This window comes from Eriocheir sinensis, chromosome 48, assembly GCF_024679095.1.
Source record: "Eriocheir sinensis breed Jianghai 21 chromosome 48, ASM2467909v1, whole genome shotgun sequence".
Lineage (NCBI taxonomy): Eukaryota > Metazoa > Arthropoda > Malacostraca > Decapoda > Varunidae > Eriocheir > Eriocheir sinensis.
In genome coordinates, this window is record NC_066556.1 from 9,658,212 (window position 1) to 9,685,417 (window position 27,206).

A 27,206-nucleotide genomic window follows, 5' to 3' on the forward strand; every position below is an offset into this window, starting at 1 on the left:
TCTGCAGGTGATTTCGCTGTGAGGAGAGGAACAGCCTACCTTCCAAGAGGCCGTGGTGGGTGCGGTGGTACTGGTCGAGGCAGTGTAAGGCAGGTCTGAGGCCGCAGTGCCGCAGAAGACCTGCCACCTTGATGAGACCATGAAGAGCCAGCAAGTTCTTGTAATTAGTGTTGTCTTCACCGCCTGACAGAGTGAAAGGAAGAAGAGTCAAGAGGCCGTAGCTCATGTTATGTAAATGTGGTCCACATAGGCAAAAAGTTGATAAAAGGCTGCAACTCACTAGTGTGTGAACGGCCGCGCCTGTTCCTAATCATCTGGTTGAGGAGGGAGCGGGTGTGGTCAGGCTGCAGCGAGGTGAACCTGTGGCTGGGGCCCATTACGCCATGGATCCGCAGCGGGGCCAGCAACGCCTCCCCCGCCGCTGCCGCCACCCGCAAGCACTCCGACAACTTGTCTGAAACACCCACACGCCAAACCTTAGCACAGGCTCTCTCTCTCTCTCTCTCTCTCTCTCTCTCTCTCTCTCTCTCTATGATGGTGATTTTATACCCATTCTTACAGGAACACTCAAGGTCACTCGACACACACCCATACACTGCCTGCTTCACGTGCATCCTCCATACCGCGCTTCAAATCCTATACCATATCCCCCCTGGAGGAGCAAGGACAACACAACAAGCCTCAACGCTGCCCCGCGAACACTGACGCCGTTGTAGTTAAGGATATCGTACTCCACAAAGCGGCAAACTTCGTACAACATAAGAATTAATCTTATTTCATAGGATCAAGCCCTTTTTCTGATTTTAAGCGTGGTATCTACTGGACAGACACGATGAAAATGTTTAAATACTTTGTTTAGGAGTTCAATGAGCGGCTTTATTCAGTCAGCGTCTAGCACGAAGCTTGGAGTCACTGAAACGAACTCTAATTGAAACACAAAGTAATTTTACCTTCCACTTTGATTAACCTTAGTACTGAGCGAAATATTAATAAAGAAAAACACGCGCAGCCATTTTCGTCATGCCTTGCCACAACAATTCGATGCAAGGGGCCCAGCAGAATACCCAGATCCAACCAGTAAATAACGGTCCGCAGCTCTACTCTAGTTTGACTGTCCAGTATTTCTAAATCATCTCACCACTTACTCTGCCTATTATATACTATCAAAAGGGAAATATGGTTTACTGACTTACTTACTTAATAGGTAATAAAATGGAAGTTCTTAACTTGAGTCTTAAAATGGCAATAACTTCATTTAGTAAGGATTGCAAAACCTTTTATGCGATGTGTGCAATAAAACTATTACCAGGTAGCGCATCTCTAATATCGAACGATAATTATAATGCAGTTCGGGTTAAAGACGTATGGCAACCGATGATGTACAGCGTAAACATTTGATGTGACCAGGAAGGTAATGGTTTGGTGGTAATTAAGGAGCGTGAGCAGAAAGGAGTGAAATTAAGTTTGTTCAAAGAGTGAATGGGTAAATGAGTTCTGAATGGATACTGTACGAGTTTATGGCAGTATGGGATTATGAAAACTGAAGAGCGTGAGAAATACGGTGAGGGAGGGGCAAGTGCTGTGTACGCCAGGTAATAAAGGAGACTTACCTGTGAGCGGCACCTCGACGACTCGGTAAAGGCTGCCTCGTCCCTTCCTCCTCCTCTTTCGTTCTCGCGGCATTCCGTCCACATCACTTTCTTCATCAGCGGACTCTTCACTCCATCTTTTATTTCTCTCTTTCGCAGCCAAGGAGGAAGGTTGACTCTGACTGGCTATTGGTAGGCTGCCCTCAGATGACGTCTGACTCCCTCTGACTGACGGCTGAGTTGTGTGTGACGGCTGGGTCTCAATAGTTGATTTTTCCGATTGAATATATTGGACATACGGTTGAGTCCCATCAGTTAGTGTCTGTGCCCCATTACCCTCAACTCCACTGCTAAATGGGTGGGCGGCACCAACTACTGGCTGAGTCAAGTTCCCTGCTGGCTGGCTCCCACTGACAGATGACATATATCCATTGATTGATGAATGGGCCCCGATTGTGTAAGTGCTGGGGCTCTTTACCCAGCCGCCGACGCTGTGCTGGATAGAGTCAGAGCCAAACCCATGGTTACTGCTTGTGGGCGGGTAGGTCGGGTCTTTCCTTTCTTGTGGGTCCTCAGCGCAGTGTGTGCTCTCTACAAAGTCTTGAAGGGTATCACCGAACACTCTTGGATCATGAGTATCTTTCCGATGTGGTCTTGCATGACTCGGTTTACTGTGTGGTTGGTGGATCCGCCTCGACTCCTTCCTAAAGAAGTCACCGACGGAGGGGAGAGGGCTGGGTTGCGGTGGTTGGGTGGGTGAATCGTTGTTCATGATTTTGATGTCGCTCTGTGAAGGTGTTAGAGTTGATTTCTCGAGCTCATCTCGTTTCCTGCTCCCCTGCGTCGGTTGCTCGCGGTGCTCGGTCTTGTGTGTGGTAAGGCCGTCTGTGCCCCTCAGGTGCGGTCTCTCGAACGCTCCTGTAGAAGCCAAACTTTCCTCATTTTCCCGACGGAAACCTGACTCCTCAGAGTACTCCTCTCTTTGAATAAAGTTCCTGGTGCTCTCGATGGGAGGAACGTCCACATTTTTCCCCTCTACCTCCCCACCACCAACCACTTCCACGGGTATTCCCCCGTCGTAAACCTCCATTATAGTTTCTGGTACTGTATCCTTTCCTGGAGCTCTTCTCTTGGGTTTTAACTCTGTGCCTCCTTCTCTCATAGGTTGGCTGTCTGTGATAAAAGCTCTGTCATCTGTGCCGTTCGCTTCGTTTGCCGAAACCGTATTCGATGCTTTGTCACATTTTCTTTCACAGTGCTCTGAGCCTACATAGTTTTGTGGTCTACCATGCCTCGTTTTGTACCTTTGGTGCTTTAACACGTCTATGTCTGCATCAGCACTGTGATGGACTTCTGCGACGCACTGTATAATTGTCAAGCCCGAATTCTCCTCCTTTACGTTTCCTTCGATGCCTGTTTCTCGCCTGCCATGATGGTGACAACCTCTGGGTCCATCCGACTCTGAAACGGGTAAATGAACACTTCCTTGTTCTTCCTCACGGATGGCAGCCAGCATTCTGTTTCCCATGAGCCTCAGCTCCTCCATGAGGGCTCTCATTGTATCCTTGTGTTTTTGGTGACCGGAGGAGACTAAGGCCAAGAGGCTACTATAGGGCTCTAATGGAGATGAGGAAGGTTTTCCTGCACCATGTGGACTGGCTGTATTGCTGGACACACTGGGAATGGCATTAGACCAAGCTTGGGGCTGTTTCAGCGGGTGTCCTCTCAGTCTTAGCTCTAAAAGGCGATCTGCAAGGCGGGATATACCGCTGCTGCTGCTGCTGCTGCTACAATTGCTGCTGCTACTATTGGACCTCCTCAGGATGGCTGGTTTGCCTTGCCCTACACCTCCACTTTCAGACTCGCTCCTTTCACTACTGAATCCTGGACTGCCGATCGCACCTTTTTCTGACCCCCGAATCTCTTTTATTCCAAGTATTCCAGCAATGTCTCTTATCCCCTCTGTTCCAGCTTCTTGGTGAACGCTAACTTCTCTCCTCTTTTCTACCACAGGTGCTGCAGCGGTGTCTCTTCTTTTCTCTTCAGTTTCAGCTTCTGGGCTAGGGATGACTCCTCTTCCCTTTGCAACTTCAGTGTTGTCCCTTCGTTTCTCTTGCGTCTTAACTTCTTGGTTTGAGATAACTCGTCTTTTCTCTTCTGGTTCATGAGATTTGTCAGTGTCTTTGGGTTCTATATCAGGTTTTTGTTCAGGGATTAGTATTTTTTCACCCTGTGGTACACTTTCAGGGAATTCTCCTCTCTCCTCAACTTTGGAAACTTGTTCATGAGTTATTCTACTCTCTTCTGTTGCGGGTACTTGTTGAAGAGATGTTTTTCTCTCCTCTGCTTCAAGTACAAGCTCACTAGCTCCTTTTGTATCAATTTCAGGGACAGTTTCAGGGGATGGTCTCACCTCCTCTACAACCGGTTCCCGTTGAATGTTTGCTCCTGTCTTCCCTTCACCTTGAACTACTTCACCTGATGTTTCGTCTTGACAGAGGGGAGGGATCTGTGATACAGCTGAGTTCCCCATGTCGTCGGTCGTAACACCTCGTGATTCCCTTGTCTCGCTCATCTTTGGTATCATACTTCCGCCTTTTAATAACTCAGATGAGTGGCTCACTTTCATTTCTTTCGTACTTATCATTTTTTCTCCCATTGCTTCAGAACCTTTACTTTCTTCGGGAGACTCTCCACAGGTTATATCGGCGTCCTTCCCTTTCATGCTGCTCTCACCTTGCTCAGCAGGTTCAACATGCTCTGTTTCATGCACTTTAGTATTCCCTGATCTACTTTCAAATGCATCGCCTTCACTTGGTTCCCGTGGTTTACCCTTTTCCTCCGGAACAGCAGCTGTGAGGCGCGGTGCAGAGAGAAAGCGTCGGGGGGAACCATGAGGTGCCGACATACGAGTTGGTGACTGTTGTAAAAGTGCTTCGACCTCACTGTTTTGTTCCTTCTGGGTGGCAGTGGTCGGGTGTGGTGGACAGCAAGGCAGAATGTGTAAGGGGGTGCCTGGAGGCGCTGTCAGGTAAATGGGTGACTGTTGAGAATGCGTTTCTGTACCGTCACACCTTTCTCTCGGGGCGTCACTTTCACCGTCTTGCCGTAACGTCCGAGGTACTTGTATCGCCACCACCTGCTGCCCGTCACTCACGAAGAGTGTGCAGGAAGGGTCAACCACCTCACAAAAGTCGTTCCAACTGACACCTCTTCCACGAAGCGCCCTTGGCCTCTGTACTCTTTTGGGTCTTTGTGATCTCCGTTTTTGCTTCTTTCTCCTAACCTTGGTTTTACTTCTCGGCCTCTCTAGGTGTTGTGAAGCATCGACATGAATTACAGTTTCTTGCAGTCCTTTGTCCTTCTCTGTATGTTTCTCCAGGTCTTTAGAAGTCGGGATCGCGTTTGTAACATCTTCAGTGGGAGCTACAGGTTCTTCTAATGCCTTTTCATTTTCTTCATGTTTTTCCAGGTCTTTAGAAGTTGCGATCACGTGTGTAACTTCCTCAGTGGATTCTACAAGTTCTTCCAATACCTTTTCATGTTCTTTAGGATTCTGCAGGTGCCTCGCGTCTTTAACTTCTTCAGTGGAAGCTACAAGTTCTTTTGCTTTTTCGTTTTCTACATGTTTCTCCAAATCTTCAGAAGTTATGATCACGTCTGTATTCTTTTCTTTTGCGCAAGTCTTAATCGTTTCTGTATCTTCATTGCTTGTGTACTTGTCAAGACAGTTTTCTTCTCCTCCGGCCACAGTACTGCATTGGTCTGCAGATGTAACAAGGTCTCTGCGCTCCTGCATCTTACCTTCAGCGTCATCTAACTGAACAATACTAGGGATGCTGATAGTCGAAGGTGCTACAACGAAAGGTGCAGCGTCTGTTTCTCTTGGTACTGCATCCTCTTCGGTGTTTTGCTCTTTAGCCACTTCATCAGGCACTGGAACCAGGACCCCGACTTCAGATTCTGTTCCGACGCATTTGACTTTCGCCTCTGCCGTGATCTTGTCCTCCTCCTTGCCCTCCGTCAGAAGTGATTCGCTTCTCGCCACAGCCGTAAGGCCTTCCTTGCTTGCGTCAGTAGTCTCGTCGTGTGCGTTAGTAAGTGGCACAGCAGCTTCCTCCTCCTCCTTTTCCGTTGTTACTTCTTTATCTACCGGTTCTTTGTGCTTGATACCCTCATGGTTATTTTGTTGGGATGTCATCACTTCAGTTTTAGTGAAAGAGTTGTCTGGACGGCTCTCTTCTGGCACTTGATGACTTGTGTCGTCATCATTTTGATTGTTCCCTCCCGCTGAGTTCGTATTCTGTTCCGTACAGGGCAGAGAAACGACCTCAAGCTTGTCGACAACCAGGGTGACGGTGTCCCCCGACTGATCGTGGGCGGCGGTATGGCACGTGGAGGGAAGGGTTGCTTCACCATCCCCGCCCTTACTTGTGTTGGTAGTGAATTCCTCTAGCTCGTCCTCCGTCCACTCGTCTAGGTTGATGTCTTCGAAAATGATGGTGGAAATGTCACTGAGATTGTCTTCCATCTTACTGCCTCCCCCGCTGTGGTGCCCTGCGAGGGGCGGCATGCGGGTTAGGTCTGGCAGGCTGTCGTCCTCACTGGACACAATTTTATTTGCTCTCGCATCTGCCCGTGATGACATCACGTTGTTCTTGTTGACCTCTATTGGAGAGGATGTAACAGAACTAGGAGGTGAAGAAGACTCTTTATCCCTCGCTCTTAGAGTTTTTGTTCCGCCGTCCATCTCAGGAGAAGAGTCGCTCGATATTTCAATCAAATTTACCTTGTTTTCGGACACGACCAGCACGTCGTCGTCCTCCCCTAACTCGGAGCTCGTCGATGTCCTCTCAGGGTTGTTTCCTTTCGTTTTGTGTGGGACGGTGAACTTCAAGGCTTCCCTGTGGTAACGGGACGCAGGTGTACAGCGTGGAGCCACACCTGAGTCATCTGGCCGTTGTGAGGGCCGGGAAGGAGCCATCTGAGGGGCCATGTAATGTGAGTTTGTGATGCGATCTTTCTCAAGGAGTGCAGCGCCCACGAGAGGAGGGCGGTGCTGCTGAGGTAGAGTGACCAAGGCGTAGTTCTGCGGAGGAAGGGCGGCGGAACCCCCTTGAGTCTGCGGGAGATTGTTCCTGTCGAGTGTGGAGTGTGCCAGGTGGAGGGACGTGGAATTGGAGGGCGTGACGGAGAGGGGCAGGGTGCAGGAGGTGCCATCGGCGGACAGGCGGTACAGGTGGTATGTAGTGCGAGGCGGCGACACCTCCTCGATGTCAATGTATTCGTCCTCGTCGTCCTGAGCCTGAACATCCACGCCGCGACTTCGCCCGCCGCCCCTACCGAACAGTAGCCGCACGGGTCGTGTCCGCCTCTGCGAGCACCGGTTCTTTCAGGTCTTACACACACACACACACACACACACACACATACAGACGATATACATCATCAGTCGAGGCACAACTAATATAGCCATTCTCTAAGACTTAGGCCTTCCCATTATTCTATTGTCACTATAGGCGTGGTTGCTTCAAGTAGCTGCATTGCCACCCCCCCCCCACCCCCCCTGCATTGCCACTCCCCTCCCCGCCCTTGCATTGCCACTCCCCCCCCCCCCCCTCTCTCTCAAACATTTTTTTTCATTATAAATTACAATGTTTTAAATAATTCCCACACCACCCATGGGGAAAATGTTTTATTGACTTGGCTTGGTTGGCCGCGGTGCAGTGTCCTTGTCACTCTATCTGACAACGTCGCACAAGCGAGGCACAATCCACGCTGCCACAACGTATGAGGATGTATACCAACTCATTGTTTTGTCTTCAAAAAACGAATCCTTCATAGAATTATACGTTACCATAAAAGTAAATGGACACAGAGTATTTGGAACTTGTTTAGAAGTAGCTAACAGTTAACAATGTCAGAGAAAAAGAGGGTGGCGGCGGTGATGTGGCATATCCACTAATCCAGCCGACCACGCCTAAAGTGACTTGATTAAATGGAAAGACTATACCACACCAATCACTGCCTCCAACCAGAAAAAAAATCTGCACCTAGCCGTAAAGGAAATTAAACTCAAGAACCCTGAACACCCATGCATCAAAAAGACTTAGAGATCACCTGAGCTGGCGGGGAATCGGGGAGATGGGGCGGCGGGAGGCGGGAGGACGGTGGTGGCTGAGGGGGACGGGAGTAAATCGTTCCGCTCATATCTGCGAACTGTGAACGCATCTCCTGGATCCCTCGGACGATGGTGTCTCCTTCGTCCCAGCTCCTAGAGATAGAGGGACAGCAACAGGTGACAGAAAAGACGATAGGGACGGGGAATGGGAAGGACTGAGTTAAAGGGTCGAGATGGGGCAAGCAAAGATATTAAACTCTGCAAATAGGCTATTACTGACATGTATGCTATCTACTTCCATCATCTATTTACTGAATAAGATACAATTTAGATTAGATGAAGAAAAATGACCTTAATCCCATATTCCATCCTTCTTTACAATGATCACGGAGGAATCTACACAACTTAGTTTCCTTACTAAAATGATTGTTACCTAGCCATCACACACGTCGTAATGCATTCAAAATTTAAGCTACCACTTGATCACTCTCCTTATTTACAGCCACCAGTACACACTGACTTAGGGACTGGTATGGTCAGTTGTTCAGCCTAATCCAGAAACATGTAAAAGTATTTCACTAGGTTTAACTTGTTACTAAAAGGCTACAGTGTAGGTTTATGCCATCCAGTTCATAATATTATCAGCATTCATCCATATTTAGTGAATAATGCGATGCCGATTTTTCAGACCAGCTACTTTTCCCTCTACATTACAATAATCACAAAATGGTGCCAATATGGACTACCCAATCACAGGCAAGCAGCACCGTATATCTCCCTCTACAAGCTGTATGGCGTATACAGACAGTGACCTGCAGTTGGTCCAGGCGTCGGGAAGAGGCGAGGGCAGCGCAGCCTCCGGCACGTGCACGGTGGGCCTCACGGGCTGTGTGGGGACCTCCCGGGGACCGCGTCTGGCGATGGGGAACAGAAAGCGTGATTGAGCGAGGTTAGTGTCTGTCTCAAATAATAAATTATAAAGATTCTCTCTCTCTCTCTCTCTCTCTCTCTCTCTCTCTCTCGTTCTGCTTGTGTATCATCGCTATCATGAGAGGCTCACCTGGTGGTAATGCGTGGTGTGGCCAGGGTGGCGATGACAGGGGTGGTATCTGTGGTGATGACGGCGGTGGTGCCTGGCGGGAAGCAGGCGGCTCGGCGGACCTCAGCGGCATACCTGAAAGCGGCCTCCTCGAAGCGCGTCCTGACCAGGGTGGTAAGCTTGAAGGGCCTGATGCACCCCTTCCTTGTGGGGACGGCTGCTGGTGAAAGGCTCGCTTGTCCGCCCATCCCGATGGGCGGGAGGGGCGTGCTGACTTCTGACATGCCAGCCTCCGTGGTAGTGGTGAGAGGACGCTGGAGTGAATTGTGACTGTCTGCGCAAAGAGGGGGGAAAGACTTCTATTTATACACAAACGTTTATGGATTGACCCAATTGTACTGACGATTGAAGGAAAACAACTGTGCCGTTGTAGACACGTTAGGCGAAGAACTGTCAGGAGGGTTATGGAATGGCAGTCGGAGGGAAGATGATCTCGTGGAAGATCAAGAGATGATAGTGATGATGTAGAAAGTGTCCTGGAGAGATTATGTAATATCGAAGATGCTACCTATAGACATTTTAAGACCAGGGCTGGCGAGGGTATCCCCGTGCGCTGACAGACCAACCTACATACATAATTAAATCCTGCCTACATAGGAGTACCACCCGTTTGGACGAGAAGAGGGTTTGCAAAGGAGGAGAAACCATGGGGAACCCAAGTTAATAACTGCAGTTCTTATCACATTTCACATGGGAGGCACAAATTCTTCCTAACACCCCCTCGTAGCTACGCCATTGGTGAAATTACTGATTGTAATGCGAATACCAGTTATGCAAAATTCATGATTTTGGAAGGTCCAGCTACATTAATCCTTGGATCGATATGATCCTCCAAACCTCACCTTCCCGCACAGACCCGCGCGGCACAACACCTCGGCATCACAAGAGGCGCTCGAATCCTCATATGACTCACCTATAAGGTTAAGAACATAAGAACGTAAGGAGTCTGCAAGAGGCCGGTTGGCCTATAGACAAGGCAGGTCCTGTACTCTCAACCCCACCTTATCTCATTATCCATGACTTTATCTAACCTCTTCTTGAATGTATCTATGGTATTTGCACCCACAACATGGCTGTCAAGCCTGTTCCATTTATCTACCACTCTATTGGTGAGCCAATTCTTGCCTATATATTTGCTGAATCTGAATTTGTCTAACTTAAAATCATTGCTACGTGTCCTACCTGGCTCTTTTACTACCAAAATAGTAATAGTAAGTTTTTTTTTCATATATACGACGCAATACTTATCAGTTTTCAAGATCATTATCCCTGCCCTAACGAAACTATGGAACTCTCTTCCCGAAGAGGTTGTTAATTCCTGTTCATCTAATATATTCAAAATTAGGGTTAATTCTTTTCTTCTAAAACACCCTATCTCATTTCCATAGCTATGCTGGGCCCTCCTTAGAGATCCAATCACGTTTGGGGTTATAGTCATTTTGATTGCTTAGGGGCTCCCTCATAGTTCTCATAATAATAATAATAATAATAACAATAATAATAATAATAATGTGGCATTAGCGCGGCTCAGGGGAGCCGTGCCTAAGGGCTCAAGTTAGATTCGATCGACTATAACATAGTCCAGAATACATATTAACCTATAGCAAGCCCACCCACTTTGGCTAATGTTGAAGACGGGGTAGCCACCTCTTGCGAAGTCATTATTAATACTTACATTACGGTTTCATTTTAGGCCCCTAAATGCACTGCAGTAACGAATGACTTTCGGAAAATAGATGGGGGAGAACCCCCCCCCCCTCCCCCCCGTTAGGTAGGTTGTTAGGTTCGTTTAAATATATTCGGCATTATATTTTGCCCAGAGTTGAAGTCAGTGTTCTGTTATTAGTAGGCTACCCTTTCTTCAACAATTCCCGACCATTTTAGTGTGTAACCCACAGGTACAGCATAAGCTACCATTTCGGTGATTAGGAAACAAAAATAAATTAAATGAAAAATATAAATAAATAAAATAAATATAAATAAAGTCAGTAATCCGTTCTAGGCTATCGTCAATTTCAATATTTGTTGCAGCAAGGTCGAGGGAACGATTCCTAGGCTTGCGCTTACATCCGTTTTTTTTAAGTAGACCAAAACCAGGAGACACAACCAGCTAAACAATGCTTGGTGAGAGGGGGGGGGGGTATGAAAACAAAATATTTGCAACAGAAATTGTGAAGAGGTTCTTGAGAAAAATATCCGTCGTGAGTGATCTTAACGAATATTTACCACATGGCCTATTTATGACAATCCATGACTGCGAAGATCAAAATTTCAATACTACGTAGCCTACCGTTGAGGTGATGACGATGGCAGAACCTTAATAGTTAACTAGTTGTACGATCCTTCAACGAGAAAGAAGAGCAAGACTGGTGATGCAAAACTCCGCTGTATTGGTCCTGGCTGCGACGCTATACACTGCTTGAAGCCAGGAAAAAGTAGTCAAGCGAACTCATGCACTGGACATAACCGTCACCCGCAGTCGTTTGATCTTAATGACCAACAGTTCAGGTTCATTGATAATAAATACAGTTTTGAGGCACCTTCTACGTCCCTAGTGCTGCCCCATACCATAACAATTGTAGCTACACAGTACAAAAGAGCACACTCCCTGCAGTCAAGGAGCATGAGCAGGATAACAAGAACGTTTACTCACCGCCGCTGTCCTTCCCGTGGCCGCTGCTTGAGGAATGGCGGGAAGCACCGCGGCGGCGCGCGGCAGACCACAACACCCATCCACTGCTCCCAAGTGAGGGGATCGGACCGTCAATTTTAAAATTAAATAAATAAATATACATAGCCTGATATATATATATATATATATATATATATATATATATATATATATATATATATATATATATATTAACAACAAGGGAAACAGATCAAGGGCACCAAAACAAAATGGTAATAAAAAAAAAGCCCGCCAAGCGCTGCCTCAACAAAAGAAAAATAGAACGCGGCCATATATATATATATATATATATATATATATATATATATATATATATATATATATATATATATATACCAAACTGGGAAAATAAATATAGTAGTACTTTCGTATTTTACATCTTGATTTTTTTTTTTTTTTTGTCTTAAGATGTAATATACGAAAGTACTTACTAGTCTATATTTATCTTTTCTTTTCCCAGTGTGGTATGTTTACACATGCCTTCGCAGTGAAGCTACTGCATAATATATATATATATATATATATATATATATATATATATATATATATATATATATATATATATATGTGTGTGTGTGTGTGTGTGTGTGTGTGTGTGTGTGTGAAGGGGGTAGGTAGATAGCGATTTTTGCAATTTGAAAATAAATTCACAACTTTCGAAAGAAATCCACCATGGGACCTTCAGCAGCGTCATGGGGGCATTTTCAAAGCCTCAAGATGATCTTAGTTCTAGTCAAGTATTTCCACACCACTAAGGTATTGCTGGATTTGTAGTTACAAGCTTCTTGGAAAATATTCATGTCTTGTTTAGTCACCTTTTACCACTAGTTGCATGTTTTTAACATACGGAAATATCTATAACCTTTATTAGTGACAGAATAAGGAAGAGCAATACATATACATTGGAATAAAAAATCATGTACAAAAATAATCCTCGCTCCATGCTGTAGTGACCATTGCCAAACGTTTGACATGGCTTGCTTCCGTACGTAACGTAATGGTTATCAGTCTGCCAGTAATGGTCTTCATACAATTAAAAATGGTACTAAAAACACGCAAAGGCAACCAGATATTTTCCTCTACCCAAGCATGGATGGTGAAATGGCAGATTTGATTTTAATGATGGACACTGGCAAGTGATGCCCAGATATTGGACAGGACTATAGCAATGAAGACTATGCTTATGATAAAACTGGTGCACAACAGCTGAACTTCTAAACCAGGTAATTAGTCGCTAAAATGCAGAGTACAAAATGTAACAAAACACAGCACTACCAGGCCTCATTGCTTTCTGTACTAAGGAGCATCCCAATGCACATAAATCGATTTTTGTGAGTTATATATGAACAATAGGTACTTTAAATAAGCATATTTTTCTTAGAAGTTATAAAGAATATGAAGCTATGATTTATTATATGTTGATACATTTTACATAATATTTATACAAAGGCAGAATAAGGCAGCATACTAATTGCATTTAAGTTGTACAGTTGATAAGCAAAAGCCATAACTATTAGATGTTATTTGTTTGTGTAAAATATTACATATATAATATATATATATATAAATACTATGTCATTAAAATTAAAGGGGAATACGCTTAAACTTGAAAGTCCTGTGGCCGCAGTGCATCAGGGTCCCAGGCCCTGATGTTGGCCAGAGCCTTGTTGAGCTTGTTGCACCAGGCCAGTCGCTCCTCCTTGCTATCTGCTGACAGCAGCATCCTGTAAAGACAAGAGTTTGGTAGTGATAAAATGAAGTTTGAGGTGATGATGGTGTTAAAAAGGACATGTGAAGCTCATCTTTTTCTGACATTAGAACTGAGGCCCTAATCTTTCAAATTAACAAAGTTAAAAAAAAGTTAATGTGAAGTACAGGAATGAGGCTTTAGTATAAGATAAACTGGTACACCATTGAGATAAGCAAGGTGTGCTTACTTTGTTACAAGTGTAGACCCCTGGACCTCCTGCACCAGGTTTGTGACATCTCTTGGGTGTGCTGGATGCAGGAATGTGAGCTGGAAGGTGTGTTGGCGGGCACACACATCCCGAGACACCAGCTCAACACGCCGTGTGGTGCAGGACCGCAGATCAAGCTGTCCTGAGGCCTCCTAAAGGGGATGGTAAACTGTGCTGTTGTGTCTGTTTTCAAAGTAAAACCAGTGCCTCCTAATGAGACAGGACAGCAAAATGCTTAATTCTATATTGTCAACTATCAGTTTTACTGGATTGTGTCAGTCAACTAGTCAGCATCTTTGATAATAAGAGAATGGATTTCATTCAAACACTGGAAATGAGATAAAAAGAATAGTTCCTGAGGCTCAGCTAGTAATGAAAAATAGTACATCTCTCACCTTCCTGGTCTCATCATCTGGGTACCTCCAGTAGCGGAGGTGCATGCCGCTCAGCACACACCACCGCCTGTTCCATGCACCATACCCACCAACATCCTCAAACATGGTGAGGAAGCCACGTTCTGTGATCCCTCCCTCAAAGCTGCAGTTGACATGCATCAGGAGGTGCCCATCAAGCGGAGAGGAGTATGGCACCTGCATGGAAACAAAAGTTATAGTTCACAAGAGAATGCTTGTGGGCCATTGTACAAGGTGATCTACACCTTCAACTGCAAAATTTGTTTACCACTTACAATGCACCAATCCAACTAACAACTATGCCAGGAAAAAAGTCAAAAAAATTGAACTAATGTATATACATAAAAAACTGGCAAAAAAGTTTACTCATCCCTTTTTTCTATTTTTAACTTTTCTACTGTATCTCAGTAGAAGTGTACACTGCAAGATGAAACAAGCCCACCAGTAAAGCATTGGCATAATCAACATGAGAAAAAAATAACTGCTAAGTGAACAAAATCAGGAGCCAATGTCTATTTATTAGCTACTTCAGCTAACAGAGGTTTCTTATGTGCAGGTAAACATCTTATTTCTCTTAAACTTCTGTCTCTGAAAGCATGCACCACAAAATATCTTATTCAGTAAACATAAAATACTACAAAACTCTCAATGCAGTTCATCAAACCTTTTCAAGTGTCCAAGCATTTTTAGTGAGTGTTGAGATGTTGAGGTGAGTGAAGCCAACCAACTGGAAGGCAGAGGACCGAACAGCAAACGGCCCGCCGGGAGACTGAACGGACGGAGAGGCTGTGCGAGAGTCGTGTTTGTGCAGCCTCTTCAGGGGAGTCAGCTTCATGCGGCTGTGGTCCTGGAAACATTAAAAAAAAACTTTCACTTTATCTGAGCTTCGAAATAAAAGATGCATCACTACCATAAACAAATCAATAGTCAAACTGAACACACTTTTGCTTAGAATCCAGAATATGTTTAGTTACCTTCTTCATGTTTACTTGGCGTGGTTCGTGGGTGCAGAGAGCATACACTTCCAGGGTGATGTTGAAGTCTGAGGTGAGGTGGTGAAGGGCCATGAGGTTAGGGAAGGTGACAGCTCCCTCCACCACACACTTTGGTGTTGTCATCAGCTGGGAGGATATGACCTGCTCCCTGTGCTTCACCAACACCATCAGGTGGTAGACATCATCACCTAGAGAGAATAGCAAATGTTTATATGTTAAGTTTCTTCCAATGATTGTACTCTATGCAAGATGTTGTGTAGCCAGCCACTATGAATCCTAAAACAAGCCTTAACACATAAATTATTCTGTAGATTCATTTCTACCCTGCTTGCACTGACTCACCCTTCATTCCCTTTTGGAGAAACTCATGTTTAAGGGGAACAGATATGTTACTGATGCTGATTGACCCCATGCAGGTGTCCACATCACCTGCCCAGCTCTGCTGACCCAAGGCTCCCTCAGCTTTCAGCCTCTGCATGACGAAAAAACTATTAGTGGAAAGTAAAAAAGAGGAAATGCATATGAATTTTTTTTACCCTTCTCAAAAGTAATAATACATTGATTCAATTAATTACCTGAATTTCATTTAGTGCTGACTGTCTCTTCTGGCTGGCCAAGAGCAGGAGCTTCTCAGCCTCAACGTGCTGTGGGGTGGCCTGCTGCTCTGGCCGCTGCAGCACGACTGACACAGCGTTGGAGGCCTGGGCTATCACACGCTGCTGCTCCGACACCTGGGAGGGTGGGGAGAGAAAGAAACTTTTATTTACAATTATCAAAAGATAAATAGATATATCATGGAGAAGACAATAAATTAAATCACAATACACACACCCAACATTGCCACACAAGACATGGATTCAGTATATATTTTTTAGCCCAATAGGAGGGAATGTAATTACTGTTTTGTAAAGAATACGTCATTCCAAAAAGTCACTAATATTTTTAGAATTCTACTTCTTGGACAAAATTTTGCATAAACAACAGAATCAGAATATGAAAATACCTTCATATTTGATACGACAACTGTGGCCAGGTGTTGGAGGCTGGCACCAAAACAACATTGCAAGTGTACCTACATCAACGGTTGCCGGCCTGATTTGCATGACATTCTTCATTCTGGGTGTGGGTACTCTTCCCCAGTCATTATAAGCAAAGTATTCTGGGTCCGGGTGTGCTTGGCAAGCACCATTACTTGAAGTGTTTGGAGCAGACACACGAAGGTTTTGTTCCTCTCTATGTCAAACTTCTTTTTACATTCATTTCCCATGGTTTTCATCTCCATGGCTGTGTTTTCTGAGATGGAAGTGTTCCTCTGTCCTTCAGCCTAATCATACATGGGTATTGTCTTGTTTCTTCCATGAATAAGACTTGCAGTCGGCAAGAGCACATGAAAATGCTGTCAAGTTCTTCGCATTAGCATTTCTATCTATCTATATCTCCAACGCCCTGCTCCTTTGCTGGAACTTCCCTCCAGGGGGTGGCTGCAGCAGAAGTGTCTCCATCTCTCCCTGTTCTAGCACTCCCTCTCAGCACACTCAATCCTGCTACTTCCAACTCTCTTGCTCCAATACTCACCCTACTGATCCACTTCACAGGTGGTCTTCTCCTGACACCCCTTCCCTCATGCTCTCTCAGCGCACCATGTTTCACCCACTACACCACTCCACAATCCACTCTTTTCGCTGTCACACCCATACCAAACCGCTCATACATGCTTTCATTACTTTCTCCATCCCATCCTGAAACACCACATGCACCTCTTATGTAACTCATTTCCACTGCACGTATTCTCGATTGCTGTGCTGCTTTCCATGTCCACGTCTCTGATGCACATGACAGAGTTGGCAGGATAATACTGTTCCTTATTCCCCTCTATACCTCCATGCTCACACTTCTTCCTTTCATAACTCTCTCCAATGCACCTACTACCTGTCTGCCCTTCACTGCTCTTTCCCTCATCTCACCTTCCATACTTACATAAAACTGTCCCTAAATATTTAAACTCAGTCACCTCCTCCATTCTCTCTTCCCCTAACCTTATCCTACACTTCGTTGTACCCTCTGCTCTAAGGGCCGGTTTCAGTCACTTTCGTTTATTTTGATCGTTACCAATGAGCGGCATTCGCCGCTACCAACAAGAAATCCATCCTTCGCGACACTTTTTTTTGCATCAGTACCAGAGATTGGAACCTCTGGTAATGGAGCTCTGGTAACTGCGGGGGCTCCCCAATGGAGCTTACCAGTGCAATTAATTAGTAAATAGTACAAATTCTTGCTCTTAAGTGGCTATATTATTTCTTTAAATGGATGTTAAAGAATATTACACACTGCAACAACATGTTGCATGGCTTCAATAGTAATATGAGAAAACTTTTAGAAGAATTTGAATGACAAACTCACTTCATCTGCTAACCAGTAAACATCCTGCTGAGAATTTCAATTTGATTGATTGATGGTTTATTGTCGCAAAAATACACAACAGTAGAAGGGGGGCTTTAATACTTGTCACCATTATATTCACCTGTTATGGCTTCTTGGTCAAACTCTCGTATCATTCTAGATAGCCTAATATGTAGCCTATGCATAGGGCATACATACAACGAAATCAGCCCTATTATGTAAAGAATAAATGTGAATAATGAACAACTGTAATGAATATAGGTGAAGAGTCTATCTTGCTGACATCTGCTAAATAATAGAACTTTAGTACTGCTAAATAATAGAACTTTAGTACTTGTCACCATCATTTCACCTATTATCCCAAGGAAATATTAGGCTATCAGCAGATTTGAGCAGTGTATTACAGCAAGACACCACATTTTTCACCATATTTATTCTTCACAGTTATTCTTTATATTTTATTCTTTACGTTTACTTTTCACATTTATCCTTCATACTCCTCCGCTTAGCTGATGCAATGTTGACGTTTCCCGCTGCTCCGGCACGCCAACACTGCCGAATCATGCGCCTTCGTCTTGTCATGATCGTCACCGCGCTGGTAGTCACTGATACTATGAAATCAATGACTGTGAAAGCGGATCGAGGCGATGGTAATGACTGCTACCACGATGGTAGGGCCTTTGGTTACAGTGCGTACCAGATGACTGTAAAAGCGGCCCTAACTCTGTACAGCTTTGCAAAATCAATGACCTTCTCTCTCGCCCTCTCAAATACCATAACCTTACTCTTTCCAGCATTTACTCTCAGCTTTCTCCTCTTACACACCGTCAAACTCATCCACTATACTCTGCAGTGTCCTCTTATTCTCTGCCAACGATATTATCATCTACAAACAGGCCTGCCATCAATAACTCATCTGTACCTCTCACTTTCAGCCTTGGACTTGGACCTAGCTCCCCCACTCTGGCTTTCATTTCTCTCATACAAAACATTAAACAGCCATGGTGACATCACACACCCCTGTCTCACACCCACACAAACACTGAAACTCTCACTCAACTCACCATTCACACATACAGAGGCACTCACATCCTTATAGAAGGATCTGATTCCCTCCAGGAAATGCCCTCCCATGCCATATATCCTTAGAACATCCCCCAATCCCTTCTTGTCAACTGTCATATGCCTTCCCGAGGTCCATGAAAGCAGCATTAGCATTTCACTTCCAAAATCCCTGCACTAAGTCACATGAGGTTATGTCTGGCAGCAGCCTACGTCATGTATCACGTATCAAATTCATTAGATAAGTATATTTTTACTACGCAAAGGTGATGTCACTTATTCTGACTTTCATGAGTTTTCACATTTATATATATACGTATATAACACGTAGGCATAACTTACATTAGTACTTTCAATTTTACTAGTAAGAGATTTTGTGTTGATTACGCTAGAATTTAACTCAGTTATGTGAATCAGGAAGGAAAGTTTTGTTTAGTTGGTGCAACATCTGTGGTCATATGCCGGAGACAGGAGGGGAAGGAATTATAGAAGGGAACAGATCCCAGGAGACGGGACACAACCCTCGATTAATACCTGGTACCCATTCACTGCTGGGTGGACAGGGGCGTAGGGTATCGAAAGAGCCGCCCAAATTTTTCCATTCCGCCCGGGAATCGAACCCGGGCTCTCTCAGTTGTGAGCCAAGTGTGCTAACCACTGCACCACGAAGCCCCCCTATGTGAATCAGAAACCACAGAAATATTACCAGCGTGTATGAATGAATACAACGATAAGCACATACATTAATTTAGCTCTAGAATGTTTTGTGGGTCATAATTAAACAAAAGATTAAAAAAAGGTTACTGTTTAGGCCCACTACCCTCACTTAAGACACAAAACAGTCTCCCCACCAGGTTTGTACACCTTGTGTGGGTGATATTTGGTGCGCCCATTGGTAAACATATAGTATTAAAAGCTCGCCAAAAGAAAATTAATGCCCACCTCCTCCTGCAGCTCCTTGATGCGGGCGCTGACAGTGACCGATGGACTCACAGGCTCAGGGGAGGGTGAGTTCAGGTCGGGCCGGCGGATCAATTGGCGTACTGGAGTGCAGGTTACATCCTGTTGGAACAGAAAATATATAATACATTAGGAAATGAAAAAATAAATAAAATTCTCTTCACCAAAATGCAAATTCACTGACATTCCAGACACTTAAAAAATAACACTAGTGCTGTGGTCATCTGCACAACTCACTGGTTTCTGCTTCCTGTACATGGAGATGGAGTGAGCAAGGGAGACGTCCTGCTCCTCTGCCCCATGGGTGGGAGACGTGTCGTTGATCTTTGGCGTCTTGTAAACATTCTGGGGCATTAAACACAAAGTAAAAATATATAAACAATACAAATAGAGAAAAAGCTCCTACATATACAAAAAGAAACATCTAAAGCATCAAAAACTTGCTCCATTTTCTTATCAATTAAAAATCAGATAAGATACATATAAAATGGAGAGAAAAAAGTTGAGTAACATATACAAGCAATTAAGAGATACATCTATTTCCCAAAACACAGGACATCCCTTTCTCCTTGAAGACACCCCCTCGCACTCACCACATCCTCCCGTGAACACTGCCTCTTTGGGGGGGTGGGGGACAGGTCATCCAGGGCGTCAATAGCATCATCAATGGCATCCAGCGCCTCCATGGTACTCTCAGACATGGCATGATTCACCTGAAATAAACATCATTCTTCAAAATCTCCAACTTACGATACTAGACTAGGAGAGCTATCAACACAGTATCACATCAAGACATTAGAATAAGTTGATCTATTTTCTAACTTACACTGCTCTGGGAAGCGGAGTTTTCTTCAATCATAGACAAGGGCCTTCTTGTTCCAGTGTTTGCTGCCTTCTGAATCTTCTCTCCCAAACTCTCCATAGAAGCACAAGTCAACACACTCTCTGCAAAGCTGTTTAGGCAACTTCTTCAGTGTTTGTTATTCAGCTTCCTTCCTCTATACTAGTTATACAACACAATAAATATGGCAGTACTGTTCATTGTTACAAGCACACAGTCGGGTAAATTATACTTAGGGTTATCAAACCAGCAACATACGATTCAGGTCTCATCATCAGCTGTGCACTACCAGAAAGTCCTACTAAAGACAAGGACAAGCATGCAGTCTGTAAATCATTCAAGCCGCATCCTATCTACAGGGAATGTTGTGCTTTGTGCATGCTCCTGTGTGTAATTTCATTTTGTAGTTACTACACCAGATTCTTGGTAAAATGTCACAACAAATGTGCGTGAAGTGCAATCCATCAAACAGTATCTGCTTTGATAGGAATAAAAGAACCTATATATAGAAAGGATTATGACAAGCATTCATTTGTAGTGCCTTATAGAACACAAAAAGTTAAAAAGCAAACTAGTAATCAACAATCACGAAGAGCACTAAGAGCAAGGAAAACACTAAGAGCACTAACATGGCCTGTATAACCTATCATACCTAGAATCTGTTTCCTCATCTTGGCTGTCTGCGGCTTCTGAACGAGACTCAATATCGGAGATCGCCGGGTAGAGGAAACCAGGTTTCATCTTTGGTACATATGTTTTCTTTGCTGGAGGACAGACAGCTGGAGGCAACATCATATTATATACATACCTAGACTCCTTAACATCCTCATCTTGACTGTCTTGACTATCTTGAGCCTCAGAGTGTGACTCAATATCTGAAAGCGATGGGTACATGCATCCTGGCTTCATCTTGGGAACAAACTCTTTCTTGGGGGATGAGTTGGCTTCTGTGGAGGAGAAAATATTTAATCTTTTGAGAGGCAACTGAATTTCATTAGTTGATATAACGACTACTTTCATTATTTATGGTTCACAAGGCTAAAACACATCCCATCGTGGTAGAAAGAAGCTTACTTGGTGGGGATGTCTGGGTCTTTTTGACAGGGGCCTGCTGAGGAGGGGGGGCCATGGAGGCAGGGTCCCTGTAGAGTCGGGGAGGCTTGGGAGGGCCCGGCATGTTGTCCTGTGAAAAGTCCTCTGAGGTGGATGACTCACCGATGGACTCATCACTCTCAAGGTATTCAGACTCAGATTCCACCGGGTACCTAGGCCTCTCATCTGATGTGAAAGAGGAAAATACTCAAGGTGAAGTTCAATCATAAATAAATGGAAATAAAGGTATTTTTGCTACTCTAAGAAAAGCAAACATAAAGTAAAGACAATTACTTATTGGCCGAGGTTCATTTTCAATTCTGTGGGATGAAGTTGTGGACTTTGGCTTCTTGAACCTATTTAGCAGAACTTCCATCTCCTGCTGGCGCTCAGTCTTTATCTTGGCGATGATGTCGTTGTCCTGCCAGTTGTCTTGGATCTGCTCAAAGGCTTTCCTTTGCTGCTTAAAGTCTGTGATCCTTTTCTTGTCAGGGGACACGGCCTTGTCTGAAAATAAATGAGAAAAAATGACATTAAATATTAAAAATAATGCTTTGCACATTTTCTTAGAAAAAACTAGCGCATATAGCTCAAACTACCATGATGATCACCTACTCTTTTGAGTAACTGCATGACTGTTGCCGTATGCTGTGGCAGGCTCAGAGGCCACCCGCTTGGAGGGCCTCTCTACTGGGTGGGAGTGGGCCACGAAGGGCTGGCTTCCTGCATCACTGGACACACTGCCACTTCCACCTTGGAGAGTCTGTAGATATTCAACAGTATTATTAGTGAAGCTCAAGATGGAAAATTATGCTGCACAGTGATTAAGGGAAACTAAATTTTAAGGTAATGTGATATGAAATCAGGAATTCACAATAGTTATGGACTGTACACTATACAGCCTAGAATTCTTTTTAAAATTACTTTTGCTGGGACTGGTTGACCAAATGGAGCCTTGGGAATAAGAGCTCCACCCTGCTTCTTGCTGAAGATGGCAAGACGCTCCTGTACACTCATCTCTGCTGGATCCTTTTGAGGCTGTGCTCCTGAAAAAAATATAATAATAATAATAGTAGTTTTATTTCACCCAGTGGCAGTACTGAATTATTAGCACTGTCTAGCATATGCTGATCCATCACTATCTCTGACTTACTTGCACCATCAAAAGCTGCAGCTCTTGCCCTTACTGAAGAGGAGAAAGGCTCTTGAACAAGAGGTGTAGTTTGAGGCATGGGAGCCTCCCCTTTCACCACCTCTCCAACTGGTCCAGGCTTGTGTGGACTCAACTCACGCCAACTCTTGCGCTCAGATGCAAAGCGGTTAAATCCACCTTCATTAGACCTGAAAACAGACACCAGTCAATGATGTATTTGAGTCATTAGTTTAAGCAGAAGGACTGAAAGATTATGAACACAGTACTGAGCATCTTGCATTTCTATACTGAACTTCTGCTTACTTCTCAGGACTCTGGGAGGAAATCCTTTTACATGGTGAATGGTGGATAGGAACCTCAGTGCTTGAGTTCACTGGTCTGCTACTCGGTGCTGAAGTAACTTTTCTTGGACTCTCTGGTTTCTTTGGACTCTCAGCCTTCCTTGGGCTGCGAGAACGATCACTGCGCTCAGGGGACGCCTGGCGAATATGCTGCTCCCAGCGACTCCTCATCTCTCCAACCTTTGATGGGCTGACATCTCGTGCTCGTCCCTAAAATATAACATTACAATAAGAAAGGTTGCAATTTGAAATTTATTAGTCATAACAATTCAATCTGACTATGAAACAAGCCTGCTCTCAAATACTGTGCATTTCCATGGAAAAAATTACTATACAATGCAATATATACCTTTGTTTTGGCTTCAGGACTGGACACATGAGCAGGGCGACGAGGACTTTTGGGCAAGCAGGAAACAACCACAGGAGGAGGAGGAGGAGGCGGTGGCAAGCAAGTGTTAGATGTCTGAGCGACAGGCAAACAGGCAGCTGAACTTTCTTGCTTTGTTACTTGGCTGGACTTTTGTGGGCTGTTGCTTCTTATGAGTTCAGCAAGACTCAAACTTCTCACCTTAGAAGGACTGGCAGGAGGCGGAGGAACTGCTGTTGCTGAAATAAGCTTGCTAGAACTCTCTTCAGCAGCACTTTTCCCTTGCTCCTTCTTAAAGTCATAGTGGAGTTTTGACCGAGAGTCAGTCGGAGTAAAACCTTGTGCTTCCTGTGTTAAAGTAAATAAAAAAATAAAATAGATTATAACAAATCAAATCAAAGCCATACCTTGCAATTTCAGATATTTACTAATGTGGCAAATAATTCACATAACATTATATTCCAGCTTTTCATATCCCATGCTTGACATGAATCCATAATTAGACTAAATGAAAGATCAAAGATGGTTAATTTTTCCAAGCCTTTACGTGCATTGATGAAATTTGTATTCCTTCCTAAAATTGTGTCAAAGGCCCATGTTAAAAAGGCTTAATTATTAGAGTAAAACATGGAGTTTTGAGGTTAACTGAGAAATTTCTGCCTTGGTAAAATATGCATGTACAGTAATTCAAAACTTACCATAACCTGATCTAAAGCATCACTTAGATTCATCTTTGTTTTGAGAAGAAGGATCCTAACAGTTGTTACATGTGCAGAATGGGAATTCAAACTTACCAGAACTTCTTGTAAACCATCATTTAGATTTATCTGCAAGAAGTTAGAGTAGCTGTTATTCAAGCAGAAACGAATAATGATAGAAAAAGGATTGTCATTACTACTGCATGCATAGCTACCAAGTTCAAAAACTTCCCTTACAAACAACAGTATCATGGCAAAGTAGGTGACTCCCAATGCATGCTGTGACCCCTTGACTGGTGAAAAACCTTCAATGAATTATGCTATATAAATTAATGGGCTAGCAAGCTACTTACCAGTGAATTGAGCAGACCCCGGTCCCACTGGAGCTTTTTTGTGGGCGAGGGACTGGCTGTTTGGCCCATCCCTGTATTGTTGGGTGTTTGAGGCTTTGACTGAGGTTTGGGATGCAAGTTTACATGAGGAGTGGAAGGAGTCTTAGAGGCTGAAGACAGGGACCCAAGGCTTGAAAGAGACCCACCACTATCACTAGTAAGACTCCCACAGGAAGAAGCTGAGGGTGTGCGGCAGTGATTAGGTAGAGTGTTAGTGTTCCTTGTTACTATAGGTTCCACTACAGAAGCAGGTGACAGTACAACCTCATCAAGATTAGTAGCAGAAGCAGCATGCACATTCATTTTTTTTGGTGAAGCAAAGCACCCTGCTACTGCTACCTGAGAGCCATGACTAGATGAGTGATAAGAGTAGTCATCATCCCAATTGTTTATGTCCTGGCATCTCTTAGCCAGTGAGGCCAGCCTTGACTTGCGGGGAGGAGAGTGGCCTAGGCTTTGTGAAGCTTGGCTGGACTGGGGAAGTCTGGTGTCTGACGAATCAAATTTGAGGTTCCTGTCTGGGCTAACATCAGGTTTTCTTGGGGCTGCGGTAACACTGGGAATCTCAATGTTATCATCGCATGGTTGAAGGGGAGCAGGAGTCTCACTGGAGGTATCTATTGCAAATAACAAAAAACACACTTTGTAGCTAATTGAAAATTGTTCGACTTTCAACACACCTAAAATTAAAACAGTGCATATTCCAATTCAAAATATGTTTAATCTTGAATATTATGTTGTTGCTAAATCAGACAAGGCATGAATGGAGCTACACTACTAGCCAGCAACTGCCAAATGAGGCACAGTTATTACCCTCTCCTGCCTGCATACCTGAGTGTAGGGTGCTGAGGTGCTTGAGTCTGGAGCGTGTGGTGTTGGACACTGATAAATTCTCTTTGTCCCCAAGAATCTGGGCCACTGCTGCTCGGCGGGCCTGGCTCCTCGCCATCATCCTCTGTTACAAGAAAATAATGTACAGCAGTTGGTAGCAGAGAAAAAATAAATAAACTAAAAGGTTACTGCAGACACATGCCTGTAGTCTTCAAATTCTAAATGTATGATCAAAAAGCTTTTGACTCCAAGCTTCAGCAGTCAATTAAGCAGGCCCTGAGGAGGCAGGGCATAGATGAGCCATACAATGAAGTAAAACTTGCTCTTCCTGGGCAATAGACAATAAAGTAATTTAAATATTATATATATATATATATATATATATATATATATATATATATATATATATATATATATATATATATATCATATGCTGTAGTGTGGCTGTGGCGACTAACCAAACTTCATAACCCACCTAAATGATAGTCCAGCTCCCTATGAACAGGTATCATAATGGACATAATAATCAGATGGCCATTGGATATTAGTTTAACTGAGCGGTTCACCACAGTAGTTAGGATTCTCATATCATTATTGGCTGAGTGTCTACTTTCAAAGATATACTTTCCCCAAATATTCAATCATGGGTGAATACTATCAATGCCCATGTTGGACTTCTCATTGAAGCAAACTAACTAATAATGAGGGTAAAACAATGAACCTATGAATAAATATAGTGAAACAATCCTTCAAATGCATACACAGGCCTAGGGATCTCTCCCAAAAAGTTAACTGAGTAATGTACAGGACTCATTAAGAATCCTGGCTGCTGGAGAGGTTGATCCGCATCCCTTACATTGTTATATTTACTAAACTAAAATAAACACCTTTGATTCCCTAGGAGGCCAGGTAAGGCTGTGATCTACTAGGCCAGCATTCTTCCTGGAGTGCATGACGGCATTGACGGGAATACTGAAATCTGAGCGTCCACGGTCAAGGGTGGCGGTTTTAAAGGATATACATACAAGCCGTTCAAAACTTTAACAGGTCTTTTGATATGAGTTTCCGGACCTTTCCGTGACAAGGCGAAAGATATATGCGTTTTGAAGGAAAGCCAGTGACAAAGGCGCGGGGCATGGCACGTGAGATTCAAATTTTGGTATTGAAATAAATAAATAAGACCTGATGGGTTACCTGTATGTTATGGTTATCAGGACCAGGTGGGAGGCAATCAGGGAATACTGTAGATTCAAACTAATAAATAGAGAAATAAGAGAAGTAGGAAGAGGAGGAAAAAGAAGAGGAAGGCAATCATCAGGGAATACTGTAGATTCAAACTAATAAATAAATAGAGAAATAAGAGAAGTAGGAAGAGGAGGAAAAAGAAGAGGAAGGCAATCAGGGCATAGTGTAGATTCAAATGAGTAAATAAAAAAGTACGAGAAGAGAAAAGACAAGAGGAGGAGGAGGAAGAGAAGAGGGAGTGGAGGAGGAAGAGGGCAGAGGTCACAATAGATTCAAATTAAATACCATCTCCTTGGGGTTACCTGTACATTATGAGCGCCAGGACCTTCCCTACACCTTCCCGGCATACTTATCTCCTTACCTGCAGGAAAGGGTCCGTCATGGCAGCGGTAAAGGGCGGGGAGAAGAGGAATTAGTGATGGCGCTGCTCCGTCCACTCGCCTCGGAGATTTCAAACTGAGCCCCCACATCCGCCGCTGCTTCAGGACCTCTGCGCTGTTGCACTCAGAACATCGTATTTACCATTTTTTGACACTTAACTACTGACTAAGGCATCAAGAATTAAATATTGTAACGATAACTGAAAATAAATTCCTCTATTGGGGCGCAGGGGGTAGTTTTTGCGTGGGAAATCGTTAATATAAGAGTGTGTCTGGGTCGATCTGGCACACTGCGCTAGATTGCTGTACTTCGTATTTATCATTTTTTGACACTTAACTACTTCCTAAGACATCGAGACTTAAAAATTGTAACGATAACTATAAATTACTCTTGCTATTGTGGCGCAGGGGACAGTCTTTGCGTGGGAAATCGTTAATATAAGAATGTGTGTGGGTCGATCTGGCACCCTGCGCTAGATTGTTGTACTCAGAGAATCGTATTTACAGTTTTTGACACTTAACAATTGCCAAAAACCATCAGAAATTAAAGATTATAATAATAACTATAAAAGAATCT

General features: G+C 43.9%; 2 protein-coding genes across 8 annotated transcripts; both read right to left on the reverse strand.

Moving 5' to 3' along the window:
• Positions 1–39: 39 nt before the first annotated feature.
• LOC126981572 (uncharacterized) lies at positions 40–11,542 on the reverse strand (the record flags this gene model as incomplete). The annotated part of the gene is given in 7 exon segments (XM_050832973.1): positions 40–183; positions 281–454; positions 1,611–6,963; positions 7,710–7,863; positions 8,523–8,624; positions 8,771–9,083; positions 11,463–11,542. Coding segments are annotated over 6 exon segments (6,190 nt in total), but the record flags the coding sequence as incomplete, so codon positions are not given.
• An 811-nt stretch (positions 11,543–12,353) lies between these two features.
• Positions 12,354–26,766, reverse strand: LOC126981575 (anillin-like). Of its 7 annotated transcripts, none has more exons than XM_050832985.1 (23): positions 26,611–26,766; positions 25,005–25,128; positions 24,135–24,790; positions 23,878–23,910; positions 23,066–23,431; positions 22,679–22,926; positions 22,376–22,563; positions 22,147–22,268; positions 21,838–21,985; positions 21,517–21,729; positions 21,205–21,408; positions 20,939–21,077; positions 20,116–20,242; positions 19,883–20,002; positions 19,527–19,634; positions 19,272–19,391; positions 15,443–15,598; positions 15,210–15,339; positions 14,847–15,055; positions 14,537–14,719; positions 13,855–14,049; positions 13,439–13,611; positions 12,354–13,225 (listed from the first exon to the last, which is right to left on the reverse strand). In XM_050832985.1, the coding sequence occupies exons 1-23, from the start codon at positions 26,629–26,631 to the stop codon at positions 13,102–13,104; spliced, it is 4,107 nt and encodes a 1,368-aa protein (XP_050688942.1). In that variant the 5' UTR covers positions 26,632–26,766; the 3' UTR covers positions 12,354–13,101. The 7 variants fall into 7 exon arrangements, with proteins under 7 accessions (XP_050688942.1, XP_050688937.1, XP_050688940.1 ...); XM_050832980.1 differs by having other exon boundaries at positions 20,783–21,077; XM_050832983.1 differs by having other exon boundaries at positions 20,783–21,077; positions 23,285–23,431; positions 23,782–23,910.
• Positions 26,767–27,206: the final 440 nt, after the last annotated feature.